The sequence below is a fragment of the Ranitomeya variabilis genome, chromosome 6 (genome assembly GCF_051348905.1).
Source record: "Ranitomeya variabilis isolate aRanVar5 chromosome 6, aRanVar5.hap1, whole genome shotgun sequence".
Classification (NCBI taxonomy): Eukaryota; Metazoa; Chordata; class Amphibia; order Anura; family Dendrobatidae; genus Ranitomeya; species Ranitomeya variabilis.
Genome location: NC_135237.1, coordinates 519199949 through 519220283, shown reverse-complemented (window position 1 = coordinate 519220283; position 20335 = coordinate 519199949). Strand labels below are relative to the sequence as shown.

The window sequence follows — 20335 nt, the reverse complement described above, 5'->3', positions numbered from 1 at the left end:
GAGACTCGGACCACACTCTGATGCTGGAGATTAAAGGGGCTTGTCGGGTATAAGATGTCCTTCAAATTGATTACAGTTGTTTGAGCTGGGGTCAGATTTACCAAGGCCTCAAAAAAATACATATAAATCCGATCAAAGAAATTAATTTGCCACCCTTTCTAGTCACACTCCTATGTGATGTCGTGGGTTTTGCACCATTTAAAGCATGCCACATTTTAGCAGAAATTGTGAAAATTTGTGTAAAATCCTGACACTACTAATTCGGTCATAAATCCCTTAAGGCTATTTTATATTGATTTATTGTCTTTAAGTTTACAAATTATGAAAATGATTTCTTGAAGGGTTTGTTCCATTTCAACTTTTTTAACTCATAAATTAGTGATGTATAAAAAAGTAAGTTTTGTGACGCAACAGCGACCTCCATAGCGATCTCGCTATGTGTGACACGTACCAGCGATCAGGCCCCTGCTGCGAGATCGCTGGTCGTGTCGGAATGGCCTGGACCTTTTTTTGGTCGTTGAGGCCCCGCTGACATCGCTGAATCGGTGTGTGTGACACCGATCCAGCGATGTCTTCACTGGTAACCAGGGTAAACATCGGGTTACTAAGCGCAGGGCCGCGCTTAGTAACCCGATGTTTACCCTGGTTACCAGCGTAAATGTAAAAAAAAAAAAACAGTACATACTCGCCTTTCGGTGTCCAGGTCCCTTGCCGTCTGCTTCCTGCTCTCACTGACTGCCGCCGTACAGTGAGAAGTGAGAGCACAGCAGTGACGTCACCGCTGTGCTCTCACTGTACGGCTGCTCAGTCAGAGCAGGAAGTAGACGGCAAGGGACCTGGACACCGAAAGGCGAGTATGTACTGTTTGGTTTTTTTTACATTTACGCTGGTAACCAGGGTAAACATCGGGTTACTAAGCGCGGCCCTGCGCTTAGTAACCCGATGTTTACCCTGGTTACCCGGGTGCTGCAGGGGGACTTCGGCATCGTTGAAGACAGTTTCAACGATGCCGAAGTCGTTCCCCTGATCGTTGGTCGCTGGAGAGAGCTGTCTGTGTGACAGCTCCCCAGCGACCACACAACGACTTACCAACGATCACGGCCAGGTCGTATCGCTGGTCGTGATCGTTGGTAAATCGCTATGTGAGACGGGGCCTTTAGTTACCCTCCCTGGCTCTGTCGTTTGCCCTGGTTTTTGTTGATCAGTTGCAGTGGTGACATCACTTCTAGGATGCTGCAGCCAATCACTGAGCTCAGCTATAGACGGCACAAGTTGTTGAGCTTAGTGATTGGCTGCACCGCTGTGGAAGTGATGTCACCACTGCTGCCAATCAACAAAGAATGGGGCAGAGGTGGAAACAGCAAGTTGGACCTGGAAAGGGCATGTAAAGCTCAGATTGTTATTTCACAGATCACGGGGCCTGCGGGCAAAAAATAGGTGAAGCGGCACAACCACTTGAGCTGTGTAAACACCTCATATGACATGTAGAAACAATATGGACGACCATATCCTAGTTTCTTGACACAATCCAATGTCACAGTCTTTCCTGAGTATTAAAATCCTGAAATTAGGACACTTTTTTTTTCCATGAACGAAACAAGAGCGCAGCTCATGAAATAATGAGGCCTTGCTTGTGCCATTTATAATCAGCTCCTTAGACAAAGACCATCCAGTTTGATTATGCAACAAGCCCCCAATTCCCAGCTCTGTTAATGTGTGTGGGACCGAGGGCCGACGCTAGAGTAACTCTTTACCCTTTCAATGTTTCATGGCTTTCATTGGTGTAGACTACGCAAAAATATAAAATCCGATGAAGTTTCTAAGTTTATCTGAACAAATGAGAGCAATGGGTATGAAACATCTGTTTGAATTTGTGTCTGATGGTTTGGAAAATTTAGGCTACGATAACCCTGGTGTGCACCTTGTGGCCAGGACAACTTGCCCATTTATTTAGCTTCATCACGGTAATTAACAAGAATATTAACAAATAGGAACCTATTGCAAAGTCAACAATGGTTCCCCACCAATTTGACTGTGCGAATTTGCCCATCATGTCAATGTTTGACCCACTACAAACTAAGCTAATTTGCACATTTCATAGCTGTAACACTATCTATACCACCTGGATCTCCGCAGTACCGTCTAAGAGCTCCCTATAACAGTCCTGCACCTGAGTGGTCTCGTCAGCCTCTGGTCAGTCGCTTTAGAAACATGCTGTAAACTGGCCAGGACTTGTCCGCAAGTAACTAAAGGAAATTGGGCATCAGTCAAAACTTTGTAACATTGCCTTCATGTGCCACGTGTCATCATAGCATTGATGTCAGAAAGGATATTAGCTCTTCAGGCACCAGGGCATGGGTGTGATTGCATCTCCAACTGGCCTATGTGGCTACAGTCCACCTCTAGGCCTAGGTTTGGATGGTATCTAGATACAAATCACATTATACAAATCTAGTTTCATGGTCCTTCACGTCTACAAAGCTCCAAGCTCAATCATCTTGGGACACAGACATAGCCACCCCTCTCGGTACTGTTGGACGACTACATGGGGGGACATCGGCATTGTACTTTTTGGAATGGTTTCACCTGCTTAATGCTTAGTTGGTCTCGCCTTCCCTTTATGATGGACGTGTTATTCAGGATCGGGAAAAGGCACATTAGGTCACTGCTTAATTATATAACAGGGTCTGATAGAGGCCCTTCTGCATAAGTGCTAACAATGGCTGTCGTGTAGATCTAATTATTCTTATTACTGCTTTATTGGGAGAATTATATCAAGCGCACAGGCACATAAACATATGACATTTAATGGGGCTTTCAAATGAAAAACATCATATTTTATAAGATGATATCATCCACAGAATGGGTCAGGGAGCATGTCTAAGGCTCACAAGTGCCTTAAGAGACACAACACTGACCTTAGAGAAAACCTTACTCAGGGGAGGGGATGTCGGCTTTTTTATTACACCCTATGGGAGTTATGGGAGCGTCCAGTCAAACCTGCTCATAAGAATATAAGGGAGAGAGAACAACAGTTGCGTAAACCCTTCAAGTTTTAGAGCAAAACAGAGTCAAACCCTTGTTCTCCCGATTAGGCAGTCAATTACTGCGACTTGTGATGCCTAAGTTGGAAGGGGCCGCTTAACCCAATGATTGACAGCGGTCACGTGATGTCACCACTGCAGACTGTAAATAATGACTGGGAGCAGCGGTGGAGAGTCATTGCTAAATCAGGGAATGATGATCTTATTTTTTTTATTTGAACTTTTGGAAACATCTGCTAAACAAAATATTAGTGGGAAAACCCATTTTATTGTAATCGGAGATTACTAATCAGTAGGAAAACAAAACAGAATGAGATCAATTCTAATTGAGCTGCAACTGCATCGTAAATGCCTTCTGAAAACGGTGTCTGGAGTACATCCTACACCCATCAGTCAGACTGGAGAACATCTACAAAGAAAATCAATTGTCCTGGAGGACCTAACACATTTGTACCTTCAATGGTAACCGTGTAATGCTTCCCTTTCCCTGTGGAGGTGCTGCAGGGAAATAACCACATGGTGCCACGGTACTCCACAGAATACAGCTGACTCCCACTTATTATCAAAAATGATAAAAAGCAAACATTGCATAACAAGCATGCAAACAACATAAGCCATGTGGTCTTCAACGTTAACAGTACTACTACATGTGTTTAAAGGGAACCGGTCATCAGGATTTCATACCCCAAACTAGTGGTACTCTGGAAATGCGCTTTAATGCTGATTAAACTCTTACCTTTCTTCTAGAAATCCACCACTTTGCTGTTTGAGAGAAATCCATACTTGAAATTGTATGCTAATGAGTCGCAAGTGCAGTGGGCGAGCGCTGCACTTACAACTCCTCATTCTCTCTTTATTCCCTGCCCACTGCCTGCCTCATGTCTCTGACTGATAGATCACTCATATTTCAGTGAGCTGTTAGCTAAACAAAAGAGGAAGGCAGTGGGCAGGGAATAGGGAGAGATGCAGGAGCTGTAAGTGCAGCGCTCGCCCACTGTGCCGACCCATTAGCATACAATTTCAAGCATGGATTTCTCTCAAACAGCATAGCAGATTTCTAGAAGAAAGGTAAGGATTTAATCAGAACTAAAACGCCTGAGGTAGACTGATGACAGGTTCTCTTTAAATTCAATCAAATCATCACTTTACGAAATTAATTAAAATGATCGCTTAAAATGTCATCTCTCCCTTCATTCAAACCCTCAAGTTTACCAACAACAGTGGAATAACATTTCAACCATCAAGAAATATAAAGCAGTATACAGTGAAACATTTCAGAGAAATATCCTAAATTGCATTGAAAAGTGGTCTTCAATAGGTGGTGGTCTTCTTATGGATGGCCAGTAGTATATATAATATATGGTGGAACTGAAAATCTGGTCTGGATGGATAAGGAGTGGTCTTATCTTACAGGTGTTTTTGTTGGAGATATTTCACTGTGAAAATTCTTAATTAGAATCAATGACTTTACTAACAGAACAAGTCCAATGTGTAAGTTTGTTTTTCCTTCCTACATTAAAATTTGTTCCCAGCGCTAAACCTAGGGGCCAGAACTGTGGACGATGGTCATTATTTACTCTATTTGTTTCTATACTGTCATCCATAGTGGCTTGTTTAGAGAACTGATCGGTACATAGACCTCTGTTCCAAATCTGGAAATGGCCATATTAAAAAAATGCATGTGAATAACCCAACGCCAACCCTAGAGACAGACACAAACATCGGAGAACAACTGCGCAAGAACAGTAGATGTGCATCTTGCTCTCCAATGCCCCATCGTAGAGCGACCCTTGATCTCCTGAAGGATTCACCAGTAAATATGAACCATAAAATTAGTTTAGCAGCACAGTACTGCAAAACAAAAAGTTCAAAAACAATTTCTGAATGAAAAAAGTCAAAATTGTAAGCCCTACCTGTTTGGCTGAGCTGTGAGGTACTTCGGCTTTTCCGTGAGAGGCCAACAATAGCCACCATTTTGGCGCCGATGCTGGATCTTCTCTTCTTATTGCCAGCACCCACTGTGCCCACTGCTGTGTCAGACTGGCTGCCATCGTTCTTCTCCAATGTATACATATCCCCTCCGATGCTGGTACTTTTAGTCATGTTCTTCCCCGAGGCGCCCATCTGTCTGCTTTGCATTTTGGATGTAAAAACACTGTCAGCCAATTGGCAGATAATGTTTGCACACAAAACAGGGGGGAAAGGGGGCGAAAAGACAGAAAAGTAAAGTTTTTAGTTGATAAAATATGAAAAACTTAGGGAAAACAGACTACAATAAACTGGAGACTTTTAGACTTGAAGACATTATAGTATTGATATAAAAAAACACTGAAGTGTAAGAAAACAATGAAAAAATGTTACACAGGACAGACATGACGTCACAAAACTCATCATATAAGGTACTGGCACCTTCTACCTCGTCTTCAGTCACCGTGACAGTCTTAAAGTGTACTTACAATTAGAAAAAAAAGATATCATAATAATATGTCAGTAGATTTAATCACTGGTGATATAGGTGGTGAACCCTCCACTGATTGCTAAAACTAGGGGTCAGAATGGCTCAGCTGAACATGGTACCCATTAATTTCTCAACTGACCTGCATGGATCATCTTGGAGAGCGGATGCACTTTAAAGAGTAGGAAACCCTACCGTAACTTTTTTAAAAATGTTTTGATGCTCACAAACAGATATGTGGATGTGGTCCAAGTCCTGAGACTCCCTGAAAAAAATGCTGAAAATTGTGTCATGTTCAGAAGAGATGGGTGGACAACTCCTTCATGAGTGCGCATATAGAGTGCAGAAAGGATAGACTTTCTGTCTGAGCGCCCACGCAGGCCGGATTATGGATGTAATAGAAGCAATTTGTATCCATAGAAAGCAACTCTGTGTGCATGCTCATGTAGGAGCCTTCTTCTCCTCAGGGGTTTTGGGGTAATCGTTGGGGGGTCTCAGAACCTGGACTTCCACTGCTCTGCTTGAAATTAAAAGGATTATCAAAATATAAAAAAAAAAAGTTCCCAAACGTTTAGTTACTCTTTATGTGTTGTAACGTCTGCTCCGGTCTTTTTTCCAAGCTGAGTAAGACCAACCATCTAGTAGGACATCAAGTTCTATGAAATTTGTGTATTTCTTGTTGGTAAGATAATTCAGTCCACTCCATTAACTCACAGCTGTCGATAGACACTCAGTGTAGAAGTCCTGAGCAAAAGCATTTGTTGTGTGCCAGATATCTGCCTCTTATAGATGACAATCTAAAAATATGAAGCATTGATGGTGGCTAGCTTCCACCAGAAAAGTCAGAAGCAGTGGCTACAACCCTTACACTCTCCTATGGACTACCCTAAGTCTATCAGTGGCCATAAACAATCAGATGAACGATGGCCAAACCCACCAATTTCAGCGGGACCTGACAATTCTGTAAAGGGGGAGTCTCAACTCTTGTCCAAAGGCAGTTGTCCGGAGAAGAGAAAAAGGATTGAGCAGGTTACATTTGTAAATGTTTGATCCTTTTGGTCTCACCTAAAAAGCTGGAATCAGTGTCTGGAAGCATCTTCCTCTCCTATCACTATTTGACGAGACAATTACACTGGGCTGAGCGTTCATGTGTATGGGGCGGACATTAGGTCTCAGTAGTCAAAAAATGTAGATATATGGCCAGCTCAACTGAGATCGGATGCCTCCACAATGCAATGCTCTTTGATAGTGGGGAAGTGATGGCATTCTGAATTTAGCTATCGATGTACAATACCCAGAATGTTCAGAATAAGTTCAGAATCAAAGTAATTCGGAAACACCTCAGGCAGAAAACTGAGACCTTGTTTTATGAGATGGCTACGCTCTATAAGCTCCACCGATATGAGCTTCCAAAACAGCAATTCAATAGAAAGTGTGGTGATTGCTGTCTACTACAGACTCGGAAGCACAGTGCAAAAATGGACACATGATCTTAGGGCCTGTTGTTGAGGAGGTCCATATTGGGAGAAGCCCTTATCAGTGTCCGAAAGGTGAATAATACTTGTCCATTTGGTACATGAGGTCAATATAAAAACCTACTAATGAACCAAAGGTGGACCAATAAATATATTAAAGAGTGGTCACACTTAGGACTTAACCACACAATCAATTTTTTCACGTACGAGAAAAACAGACTGATTGATCAGATTTTGATCAGTGTCTAGTCCTAGTGTTTTTCTTGTAGATGGAGAGATGAAAAAAAAAAAAGTTTCTCCACCTTCTCCATTCTGACAGTCTTTGAGAATGAGGTCATCAGAGTGGGGTCTGATTTTTTAATAGCTTTATTTTTAATGGAGGAATTTTTAAAATATTTTTTAAATTGTTTTAATATTTTTTCTTACTGTACTTGTTAGACCCCTTAGAGGACTTAAACCTGTGATCTGTTGACTTCGGCCACGTTCACACGCTCAGTATTTGACATCAGTATTTGTAAGCCAAATCCAGGAGTGGGTGAAAAATACAGAAGTGGTGACGTGTTTCTATTATACTTTTCCTCTAACTCTTGCTCTCCTGATTTCGGCTTATAAATACTGATGTAACATACTGACCAAATAGTGAACGTGCCCTTATACTATATACAGCAATACTTCAATATTGCTGTATATAGCTAAAATCGCGATCTCCTTTGAAGCCAAGCCACAGGCTGGATTTCAGTGGAGTACCAAAATATCAGACAGAATGATATCACTGCAAGGAATGGCGCACCCCACTCAGGTCCATGTGCTTTAAATGCCACTGTCGCAGATTGATAGCAGCATTTAAGTTGTTAAATCAAAATAAAATACACAAGTAGCATATATCCAGGTGGTTTGATCAGACCTAGCTGAAGCTGCTGCAAAACGTACGTCGGGCATGCACATGCAAGGACAATTTAGCTGGTATATGCTACTTTTGTGTTATTAATTGATATTGTTATGTGCTCTGTAGCATTCCCCCATATTTATACTTTATATACACAATACTTTTTTCTTATCATTGTGAGTTAGGGAGTTAACCCATTTTTTGCTGAACCTTGGAATGGATTTATCCACGTAGGAAGTAGTAGTTTAAGCTACTATGGATTTACAGTATGTGACTAACTTGTTGTATTATATCTTATATGATTACATAGGCACTTGCACTTTATAAAATGAATTGTATTTTATATATATAAATATATATATTATTGACAATCACTCCGCAGGATACTGACTGCACTTTTCTGTTATTTTATGTCTTGTTCGACCATTAACACGGTTACTGTGTGATATGCCGATAGGTGGTGCAATGATCCTTTGAACATACATCGTCAAAATAATTAAAACGTATTATTGTAATGTTATTTTTGATGATAAATAAAGCTATATTTTTTTTAATTACTGTTTGATTGTAATCTCTTTGTAATAATGGTAGAATTGATGATAATACACAAGTTAGATGTATCCTACCTCTCGGTGTCCCTAAGAACATAAGACTACAAGTGTCAAATATATTGAAAATTATTAGTACTATAAGTAAGGATTAGGTTGGGGCCACACATGTCGTACGACCATAGCTTGCTAGGTAGCGCTACTACACTTCTATTTGAATTGGGTAGCTTCAAAACCCCAAGGGTACTATGACCACAATAAGTCGCAAGTAAAACGGCCTCATATTTTTAAGGACAATGGGGGTCTCTATGCTATCCCATTCACTTGTTTTGTGCTGTGATGTAGCAGCGACACCTTTGTTTGTGCGACCGGTTTCACAGCCAAAGTCACGGTGTAGCCCTAGCTTTACGGTTATCATTCATGATCTCCATGTTTCCTTTGTAACTCTAAAATGAACACATTGACGAGACTCCCACCATCGCTAATGTCCAGCAACCTGACACCCCTAACAAGACTAGAGTATTCCTCATGACCAAGAACTTAGGGGTGGAAAAGATGAGCCCCTTTAAATGTGGTATATTGCGGATGGCTATAGTCATGCAGAGAAACAAGCAGATAAGTCAAGAAAGTCATCAGGTCATGCCAGAAAATATTTATGATTTCTCGAGAAGAAAAATGATGAAGTGGACAGGAAACTAGGAAAATATGTTAACCAAAATTTTGCAGAAAAAGAGTAGAAGCATGATAAGTAAACCCTGAAGAGCCTTATCCTCCCACCATAGTTGTCCCTACGGAGGTCTCCTACAAGAAATAAGAAAAATTCCAACATCCAAATCTTCATAAAATCTCTCTTTATTAAGTCAAGTCCGCAACCAACTGATTACATGCAAACACGTTTCCGACGGCTGCCTTTAGTCATTGCAATGCTGGAATTTTTCCTATTAGCAATTTTTGTGGCGCTGCAAGTTTTCACCGCATTGATCTTCGTCACATTTGTCAGCTGACCTTTTCCTTTTTATTTTCGCATTTTTTTCCTACAAGAACGTTCATGTCAGAATGCAGGAAGTAAAAAAAAAACACTAAATGAGACTCCTGCATGTACCGATTATTGGCACCCAATGTGGGATCTGTAATTAACTTTTACTGGGACATCAATGCGCAATGTCTTCTAGAGAATACGCGCACTTACAGGTTGTTGAACCACAAAAAAAGACCCTTAAAGTGAATCTATCATCAGATTTTTTTTTTATGTATCTGAGATCAGCATGATGTAGGGGCAGATACCTTGATTCAATCGATGTATCACTTACCAGGCTACTTGCTGTAGTTTTGATAATATCACAGTTTTCTCTGCTTAAGTTCTCGGATAACTCCGCCCACATCACTGATTGGCTGCTTTCTGTATAGACTGTGCATAGGCAAAGAGCTGCCAATCAGTGGTGGGGGCAGGGTCATACACAGCTCATGAGTATGGAGGATTACATAGGTTCACTATTCCCCTAGTGATAATCTGCTGCTGATAAAACTGTTATTTTATCAAAACTACAGCAAGCAGCCTAGTAAGTCACACAGCGCTGGAATCGGGGTTCTGTTCTCTGATTAAGCCACAAAAATCTGGTGACAGATTCCCTTTGGTTAGACTATCTCTTGGTGACCATTGAAAACAATAAAATCTCGATAAAGCCCCCTTCGATGACCCTTGGCAGTAAGATACCCCCTGTGATCAGTTGGCTATAATAATATACTTAATATTTTTGAAATAAAAAATTATTTTGGTCGCCACAGCCAAATGTAAGAATTAAGGGCACAATATAATCTTCAGGATCATAAAATGCTCGGCCCGGTAGATTGTGTCCTGCATTTATAAGCTTTTATGACATTTGCTTGTTGGGTATATCGTCAGTGTGCTGGGGTTGGAAGGGTTAATCTCATCTTCTGCAACTTTTCTCCTCATTTCGTCTATATTTGTAGAAATAGTGAACAACAGCAGCAGTTTCGGGACGCGTATGATGCAAACCGGCTGTTACCTTGGTAACTAGGCTTCGGGGAGCTGCACCAGTGTGCATCTGTCACTTCACATCGATGGAGGGGGCCACGGTTTTTAAACTATTATGAGTGACTACAGCGAACACGACTTTACCAAGACCTAATACACTTCACCGGTATTAATTTACCTATATGATGGAGGAATGTTCTATTATTATTATTACAGCCACTCCATGACGCCTGCCACATAGGTGACCGGTAGTGAGATGTTGTACATGCACCCCATATGTCTGAAATCTAGAGGCTATAGCGACCAATGTGGAAAGCGGGCAACAGTGATGGGGTCTAAACTATATTATCTTACATTTATCATGAAATGAGTACAGTCCATGGTGTTTGGGGGGTTATGTCTGCGTCTTGATGGACATCTGATGGAGCCAATACACCATATTGGATCCGTCAAGGTTTGCTAATATCTGTTCCTTCATGGATTTTGCCACGGCTCTTTTAATAATGGACTTAAAGGATTTTTTATTACATCAAGTGACCCAAAAAGTGATAAATCCCAGTGCCTCATTATCATCTTGACATGGGCTTGGCTTGGTCTAATGGTGTCTGCTATGCTCAAGCCCTGTTAATAGGTGAGAAGCTGGGTCCCATTTTTGTAGACCAGTCCGACACTACACAACTCCCCAAGAGTGTTCTTGGCTCGACGTCCAATAGTACTATGCTCTGTGGATACCCTAGAGTTGAGAAAAAGATTTACAGCCACATCTGTGGTCAGTGGCCACCATAGCAGAGCACTGCAAACCGTCTACCACCTGCGGTATTCCCAGTGCCTCGTAGGCCGCCGTGACGTCATGCGTGCTTCATTGTAATGACGTCACAAGAGCCTACTAATCGGAAGAGGTGTTGGGGACACCACAGGTAGTACGAGGTTCACAGTGCTCTGATTTGACCGCAAAGAGAACTACCAATGTGGCCGATAGACCAGATTCCTGCAAAGCTTTTTGCCAAACTCTAATATACACCATTGTCTTCTCATGAATATTTTTAAGGAACCCAGCTTCTCACAACACAAATTCAACACATTATTGAGAAATACTAGCAAAATATTTGACAGGTCCCCATACACATCCCAACAAATACAGGTCCTTCTCAAAAAATTAGCATATAGTGTTAAATTTCATTATTTACCATAATGTAATGATTACAATTAAACTTTCATATATTATAGATTCATTATCCACCAACTGAAATTTGTCAGGTCTTTTATTGTTTTAATACTGATGATTTTGGCATACAACTCCTGATAACCCAAAAAACTTGTCTCAATAAATTAGCATATCAAGAAAAGGTTCTCTAAACGACCTATTACCCTAATCTTCTGAATCAACTAATTAACTCTAAACACATGCAAAAGATACCTGAGGCTTTTAAAAACTCCCTGCCTGGTTCATTACTCAAAACCCCCTTCATGGGTAAGACTAGCGACCTGACAGATGTCAAGAAGGCCATCATTGACACCCTCAAGCAAGAGGGTAAGACCCAGAAAGAAATTTCTCAACAAATAGGCTGTTCCCAGAGTGCTGTATCAAGGCACCTCAATGGTAAGTCTGTTGGAAGGAAACAATGTGGCAGAAAACGCTGTACAACGAGAAGAGGTGACCGGACCCTGAGGAAGATTGTGGAGAAGGACCGATTCCAGACCTTGGGGAACCTGAGGAAGCAGTGGACTGAGTCTGGTGTGGAAACATCCAGAGCCACCGTGCACAGGCGTGTGCAGGAAATGGGCTACAGGTGCCGCATTCCCCAGGTAAAGCCACTTTTGAACCATAAACAGCGGCAGAAGCGCCTGACCTGGGCTACAGAGAAGCAGCACTGGACTGTTGCTAAGTGGTCCCAAGTACTTTTTTCTGATGAAAGCAAATTTTGCATGTCATTCGGAAATCAAGGTGCCAGAGTCTGGAGGAAGACTGGGGAGAAGGAAATGCCAAAATGCCTGAAGTCCAGTGTCAAGTACCCACAGTCAGTGATGGTGTGGGGTGCCATGTCAGCTGCTGGTGTTGGTCCACTGTGTTTCATCAAGGGCAGGGTCAATGCAGCTAGCTATCAGGAGATTTTGGAGCACTTCATGCTTCCTGGCACCTGCTCAGAGTGCCAAAACCACTGGTAAATGGTTTACTGACCATGGTATTACTGTGCTCAATTGGCCTGCCAACTCTCCTGACCTGAACCCCATAGAGAATCTGTGGGATATTGTGAAGAGAAAGTTGAGAGACGCAAGACCCAACACTCTGGATGAGCTTAAGGCCGCTATTGAAGCATCCTGGGCCTCCATAACATCTCAGCAGTGTCACAGGCTGATTGCCTCCATGCCACGCCGCATTGAAGCAGTCATTTCTGCCAAAGGATTCCCGACCAAGTATTGAGTGCATAACTGAACATTATTATTTGATGGTTTTTTTGTTTGTTATTAAAAAACACTTTTATTTGATTGGACGGTTGAAATATGCTAATTTATTGAGACAGGTTTTTTGGGTTATCAGGAGTTGTATGCCAAAATCATCAGTATTAAAACAATAAAAGACCTGACAAATTTCAGTTGGTGGATAATGAATCTATAATATATGAAAGTTTAATTGTAATCATTACATTATGGTAAATAATGAAATTTAACACTATATGCTAATTTTTTGAGAAGGACCTGTAGGTGGCCACATATTGTATAGTATAAATATCTCCTGATAGAGTATCGTGGAATCATGTTTTTTTCTAAATTTGATCATCTCTTGCCACTCATCTCGGGATATGTTGAGTGAAAAGGAAACGTAAGGAAAGACATGTCAGTACAATGATGCAGAGAGTTATAATTCTTTTTGCTATTTAAGAAGGAATAGGGTGTCAATGAACAGATTTGGAGGACATAGGAGGTAACTGCAGAGGAGGGACATGATGGTGACATGACCGGAGGACACATTTTTGAGAGGCCTCAGTAAAGCAGCTGTTTTCTGAGGTTGTGGCGGTGGGATGTCTCCAAACTACAATGAAAATCCTTAGCCATCCCACTGCTCAGTCTGACCGGACATGCTATAATATGTATTTTCAGGTCAATAATGTTCTCTTGCAAATCTACACAAACTGCGCCAAGAAATGTAGGAGGCAATTTTAGTTAATAAATTAATTTACATATTGTCTTAGGAAATAATTAGTATAACCGTGAACGCTGGATACAAAATGTACCTGGCTTATTAGGCAGTGCCAGCAAATTACTACCCATCTGTCTGCTGGATGGCGACCAGTTTCCTGTACCAAGATACAGCAGGTGAAAGTGGGACATGCAATGTAAAATCAGGGCGCGGAACTTGATTATTCTGTCTCTGTCTCAAAATGGGTCAGTATTTGTCATGGGAATAACCTTCACTTAATGGAAAGCTATTTCATCACTATATAACTAATAGTTCTGTATCAGCTCTACTGGGGGGGCATTCTTACAAGTGCTGGATATATGCATCGTTCAGTAGGACCTTCCCCAAAACAAGCAGAAAGCAGTACGATGTGTTGTATGATCTATAAGCTTTTCGTAAGAGGATTTTGATTTATAAATGTATGCTTATTATTTGTACTTCTATGGTCATCCACAGGTTTTTCCATAAATGTCTGATAAATAGAATCCCAATTTTTAGAGCCCTCATCTATTGGGAGGACGTTCACCGGAGCCCATATGAACCAATCGAAGGAGATTGGAAGTCAAAAATACAAGAGGAAGATGACCTGTAACCCTACTCTCTGCCCTCATGAGGGTGCGGGTATAGGTAATACACATCTGAAGATGTCTACAAGGGACCTACACTCTTCAGCTGGCGCGTTTTCATACTTACAACCAAATACTCTTCTTGGGTGAACTGGAAAAGGCTGGCAAAAGCACGGCTCCGTACACGGTTTAATGGCCGCTCCAAGGTACTGCTGTCCTGACTCTATACATTGCCTACATCCAGAGGCGTAACTATAATAGGTGCAGTGATTGAGATCGCACCCGGACCCTGGAGACTAGGTGGCCCCAAAGGTCTCTTTGCCCCATATAAAAGACAATTACTATTAAAGACTGGTGTTAGTTGAGGACCCCATTGGAGATTTTGCTTTGGGGCCCACAAACTTCAAGTTATGCCACACATCTATCTAATGCCGGAGCAGACAACAGCTGATCGGTGGGAATGCTGGGTGTCAGACCCCCACCAATCTGATATTGAAAACCTACCCTTGGATAGTTCATTTATGAGTTAGTCCTGGATGACCCCTTTAACATGTATGTATCATATTCAGTAGGGGGCAAAAAGAACCAGTGCAGGTTTATAGTCAATTTTATTAATTTATCCAAATTTTGACATGACTCCAAAGATGGGAACCAAGGTATCTTTTAAGGCTCTATATCAGACCTGGGCAATGTCCAACCACTGGGACCAGTAGCAGAATTCCCATTATGCGCTTATGCGCATCCTCGACCACTGCTGTATTCATTCCCTTCGGGACTGCCGATGCTACTTTTCCACCCTTTTCCACCAGCTTTAGGAAAAATGAATGGGGTGGTGGTCTGGCACGCACACTGAAAGTTCATTGTAAAGCCCCCGTCACACTAAGCGAGGTCGCTAGCGAGATCGCTGCTGAGTCACAAGTTTTGTGACGCAACAGCGACCTCAGTAGCGATCTCGCTATGTGTGACACGTAGCAGTGACCAGGCCCCTGCTGTGAGATCGCTGGTCGTGTCGGAATGGCCTGGACCTTTTCTTGATCGTTGAGGTCCCGCTGGGTAGCACACATCGCTGTGTTTGACACCTTACCAACGACCTCGTTCACACAGGACGTCCCTCATCGAGGTCTGAATCGTCATAATAGCTGCCATGTGACAGGGTCACAACGAACAACGACACGACACAACGTCGTTGGGAAGATCTCACTGTTTGACATCTCACCAGCGACCACATAGCGACGCAGCAACGATCCCTGACAGGTCGTATCGTTGTCGGGATCGCTTTAGCGTCGCTAAGTTGACGGGGCCTTAACTGAGGGGAAAAGTGCCCCGCTCTGCCGATCGCTGTTGATCCAAGTAGTTGGACCACCTGAGATTTATAAGTTATCATGTCTCCGAAACAGTCTTGTAGAAATCCTCCAGAGAACAGAGGTTAGTCTCAGGGTAAGCCATGGAGCCAGGCTTAACAATGCTTTTGTCTTATTGCAGACAGAGCAGTGGGAGGAGGCTTCTGCTGCAGCCAGTTGTCATACAGCCAGACAAATAATAGTGAGGATAGGAGGAGATATGGCTGATCTCCTGGATTGCATACAAATGAAATGAGATAAAATAGGATTCAGTGAAAAGAGAAGGTTTAAAATGATTTCCCACTTTAAGAAAAGTGGACCCCATTGGCTTTTATATATGAAACCTAACAAACAGAACAGATACTCACCCTACTAAGATCCAGCACCAGGTCTCTGCTGACAGCATCCATCACCGCTGCAGCCAGTCACTGACCATCGTCAGAGCTGAGCTCAGTGATTGGCTAATATGGAGATGTGAGCTATCCCCGTTGAGAAGAGTGAGAACGGAATAACAGCGGAGAGCCAGCGCTGGACCTAGGGAGAGTGATAGGTCTGTAAGGGTGTTTGGGGTACATTTTTCTTAAAGTAAGAAAGGAAGGAAGAACTGAGATATTCCTTTTTTTACTGGTCCCTTAACTGAAATGCAAAGTTGTGATGAAATACTATGGGGAATGCTATAAACTATCTTGGAGGGTTACTTTGTGAGGAAGAACATGTTACCTGATATCATTCTCTGACAACCTCCTTGGCAGAGCCTCTTTGTGGTTTTCTTCATGTTCATGCGTCTCTCCGTCTTTTTCAGCATGCAGGATCTCTTCTTCTATGGAGCCCTTACTTCCTCTCCTGGTTGACTTCTCGCTGGCTCTCTGGGTCTCCTCCACTACTTTCACACTATCCTCCTCTTGCCTGACTTCCTCCTCATCCTCCTCAGGGAAGCCCGTGTCCTTGTGGTTCTCCCCATCCTGCCCTCCCCGTCTCCTATCACTTCTTTCCCCTATTTCTCTTAATCTTCTAATGAGTTCAACACACAGGAAAAGAAGCATGCAAGTAGAAAAGAAAAGATGAGGGTTAGCGCGAGAACATGCAAGACATGCAGGAGACTAAATCTGTGGCTCTGCGCCTACTAGCGTCAGGTCATATGTTTATGATGAAGCCATGGCAGCTATTCTTCCATCAGAAATAACGAAAGACTCAGATGGAAACTGCATTATACAGTATGAACAGAGCCTCAGGGAAAAACATGCAAAATAATATACAGAATGACCGCAAATACCATAAATCAACTGGGAGAAATATGCTGACTCCTGAAAATCTCAGCTCCACGGTCAACAGCAAGGTTATAATCATGTAGTGCTTGCTTATAGGGTATTTGCTGACTGCCGAGACCCCCGCGATGTCTGGAGTCCCCTGATTGAATGGAGCAATGGATCGAGCTCTATTCACAGTCTATGGGAATGCCAGAAATTGTGAAAGGGTGCAATCTTGCAGCATGATCCCATGATCGAGGTCAATAACTATTGTGCATATCAGGTCCTTACGCTTAGCGAGGCATCTTCTCGTATTGTAGCTCAGCTCCATTTATTTTAAGGGTTATTCCGGTGAACTCACTTTTTTCCAACCACCTCCATAGACTGATAGTTGAGTGGGGGGGCATGTTCGATTGTCGGTCCCTTTAAACTTTTCCTATCAAGAGTCTGGTAACTTGGGGTAAAATGGACAGAGGTCTGCTGTTCTTTCAATGAGTGAAGGTCACAATGGTGGGACCCCAATCATGCACCATTATCACCAATCCACTGGAAAACGCTAAATGCTAGAACACCCATTTGAGCGTAAAGCAGATAATAAGATGTTGGCAGTAATCTGGCACTGATATATATTTCTCTGGCCAATGGGTTTGGTTTATAGGTTTACTGATGGCTAAAGAAGGTGCGCAGGTATTAATAAACATGGGTATTCGGTTTCTAAAAACAGCAGCCAACATTGTAGAGGTTTTGTCTGATACTGGAGCTAAGTGCTATGAATGGGGCAGAGCCACAATGGCGGAGCGGGCTCTGGACAGATGATGCCCTGAGTGTCTTATCCTTTGTAACCCCTGCAATACACACTGGGGGGATGCATTATAAGTCATTATTATTGTGCATTAATCCCCAAAATATGTGGGCGAGTATGTGAGAATTGTTGCACAAGCTGTTATGATCTTCCCCTTACTACACACTCCTGGCACATGTACAGGGGTTGCTGGGTGGAGGGGGACACGTGGCCGCCCAGCAGATACACATGTAACACTCACTGTTCCTAATCTTTTGCTATCGTCTGACCTTTTTGAATCTCTTACATCTATGCGCTTTTTAAACTTTCATTTGCTGTGTTTCCAATACCTATTTGGTGTCCCACTGTTTGTGAGGCATCCAGTGCAATGATACCTACCATGTTATTTTATGCACTTGCAATAAAATTGGGACTTTTAAAAGGGATATGTTTGGTCTACTTCTTTCTTTCCTTGGGCTTTATTTACCTATTAGTGATCAGCAAACGTGCTCTCATAAGGCATTATCCATATATGCTCGTGTGCTAACTGAGTGACTTCAGCGTTCTCGGTGAGCATCTGCATGTCTCGCGACTGTTAGACAGCAGCAACATATAAGTAGATTTCCTGTTTGTTAGGGAATCCCTGCATGTGTTGCTGCTGTCTAACAGCCGTGAGACATGCAGCTGTGGGAACTCGAATATATTTTTCGAGCATGCCGAAGAAACTCCGTTAGCGGAGAACACCTTATCCGAGCTCGTTCGCTCATCACTATTACCTATAAAATATAATTATTAATTCTCTGAATACCTATGTCATGCTCCTTCACTTTAGGTCCTGCATGAGTCAAAACACAATGTGTTGATTTTCCCTGCAGTGCTCATTCAGATTTACATGTATTCACTCCCTGGCCTATGTTCAGAACACATTATAACACAACTCACCTTATTTTGCTGTTCCCTCGCGGTCGTTCTGACTGCACAGACATGTAGCTGGTACTGCTAAAACGGGAGGCACTGCTAGTCCGGGAAACAGCAGACACGTCACTCACATCACTGTCTGAAGACTTGTTGGAGACATTGTCCGATCCTCTCTGTGGATCCCGACCTGATCGATACTGAAAAACAAAGGATACACGAGACTCAGCGCTTCTGAGAACACGGATATTTATGACCTACGGCATCTAGATTGCAATAATTGTAATACATATAAGATGCAAACCCTATGGTATATATACAATGTTTTTTTTTTATAAATGTCTCCTTGAAAATTTGTGTTTATTGCTATTGGATTTTCATCCAATCTTACTTGGAAAAATTGTCCAGTTTTGTGAGACTCCTGAGTCGTCTTACCACCCACTGCTATTTTGAGGTCTAGCCACAGATTTTCAATGATGTTCAGATCAGGGGACTGTGAGGGCCATTGTATAATCTATAATTCTTCTTTATTTAAATATTCCACAAAAAGCACATGACAAAAAAAAAAAGGGTAAAAATCCATGGAAACCCAACACGTAAAATAACTTGAAGCACGTCAATTTTTCATGGATTTAAAAAAAAAAAATGTTATGTGCTTTTTGCAGACTAATCACAAAAAGAAGAATATTTTATGAGATTTGTTTTGATGACACCTTTACTATCAGATGGTTGCAATAACTACACAAATAAGTTAGCCTGCTTTATGCTGGAACTGCATCTGTGCAGTGCTAGTGGTAATCCCGATAAAATCTTACAGTACTAAGTTAGACATTGCAAAGTCACAAACTTGCATGGACGACCTGTACCCAACTGTGTGATCTACAGTATGTAAAAATATATGGTCTAGGGCGAAACTACCAGGTTGGTACTTAGACAGCGCCACCTCAACTCCTAAACGAGGTGAGGGGCAATCACTAAATTGTTTCTGTAGGATGGCAGACAACTAGAGAGTACAGGGTGATACACTCGCAACTTCGCCTGAAAAAATTGCTGATGGTCGACTGTACTGAAATTTGGACTGTACTGTACTTTGGTTCATGAAAAGTGAGAGTGCAATGAACCTCAGTGACCGTGATGAGAAACATCTTCGCACCGAGTGGTCTCACCGATTTGTCGCCTAGCCAGTTGCCTACAATACGTGATGGACTTGCTGCACGCCTTTCTGTAGTTTATATGGGGTAATTGCATTTCACTCCTGCCGAATTCCTTCTTCAATTGTTAATAATGTACAGATACAGATTGGAGGAGCGCGTTGTCATTGAGAAACTTATTGGAGTCCTTAAAGAAGTGTCAAAGTGAGTTTCTAAAGTTTGCAGGTCAAAATCCGCCATCCAAACCATGTATTCTGTCATTTCTGAATAAGCTGGAACGTACAGGAACATTACTGAATAGGCATGATGGAGGACATCCGAAAAAACCTGCCGCATTTTTTCCTTTGGGGCCATTTGAAAGGTCAGGTATACAGTAACAAGCCACAAACATTACAGCGAGAAATTCAGGCTATGACCCCAGACATCCTGCAGAATCCATTCAACAATATGGAACGGCACATGCAGCTTGGATGCGAAAGGTGGACATTTTCAACACTTTGTTTAAAAACATCAGTTTCCCATGAACCAAGGTATGTACAATCCAAATTTCAGTGTGATAGATTGTGTCTTTTAGAAGTTACAGCAATTTTTTAGGGTAAGGGAACGAGTGAATCACCCTGTGTAATGGTGAAAAATGGACTTTGAAGGAAAAGTGAAAAGTAAAAAAGTATGGAAGGTGCTGAAAGACTCTAGAGAAAAAGCACAATGTAGAAAAAAAAACAGATGGTAAAAAGTAAAACGGAAGACGTAGTA

At 42.1% G+C, this 20335-nt stretch overlaps 1 protein-coding gene across 49 annotated transcripts in view; it reads right to left on the bottom strand.

Moving 5' to 3' along the window:
• Positions 1-20335, bottom strand: part of RIMS2 (regulating synaptic membrane exocytosis 2) — a 618543-nt gene that overhangs the window by 55414 nt on the left and 542794 nt on the right. For 26 of the 49 annotated variants that reach the window (XM_077271021.1, XM_077271022.1, XM_077271037.1 and 23 more), the window contains 3 exons: positions 18459-18631; positions 16209-16499; positions 4958-5199 (listed from right to left, as the gene is read on the bottom strand). In XM_077271021.1, the coding sequence (XP_077127136.1) occupies positions 4958-5199; positions 16209-16499; positions 18459-18631 (706 nt within the window). The remainder of the gene's footprint in view (positions 1-4957; positions 5200-16208; positions 16500-18458; positions 18632-20335) is intronic. The other 23 variants (XM_077271046.1, XM_077271023.1, XM_077271029.1 and 20 more) reach the window with 5 other exon arrangements.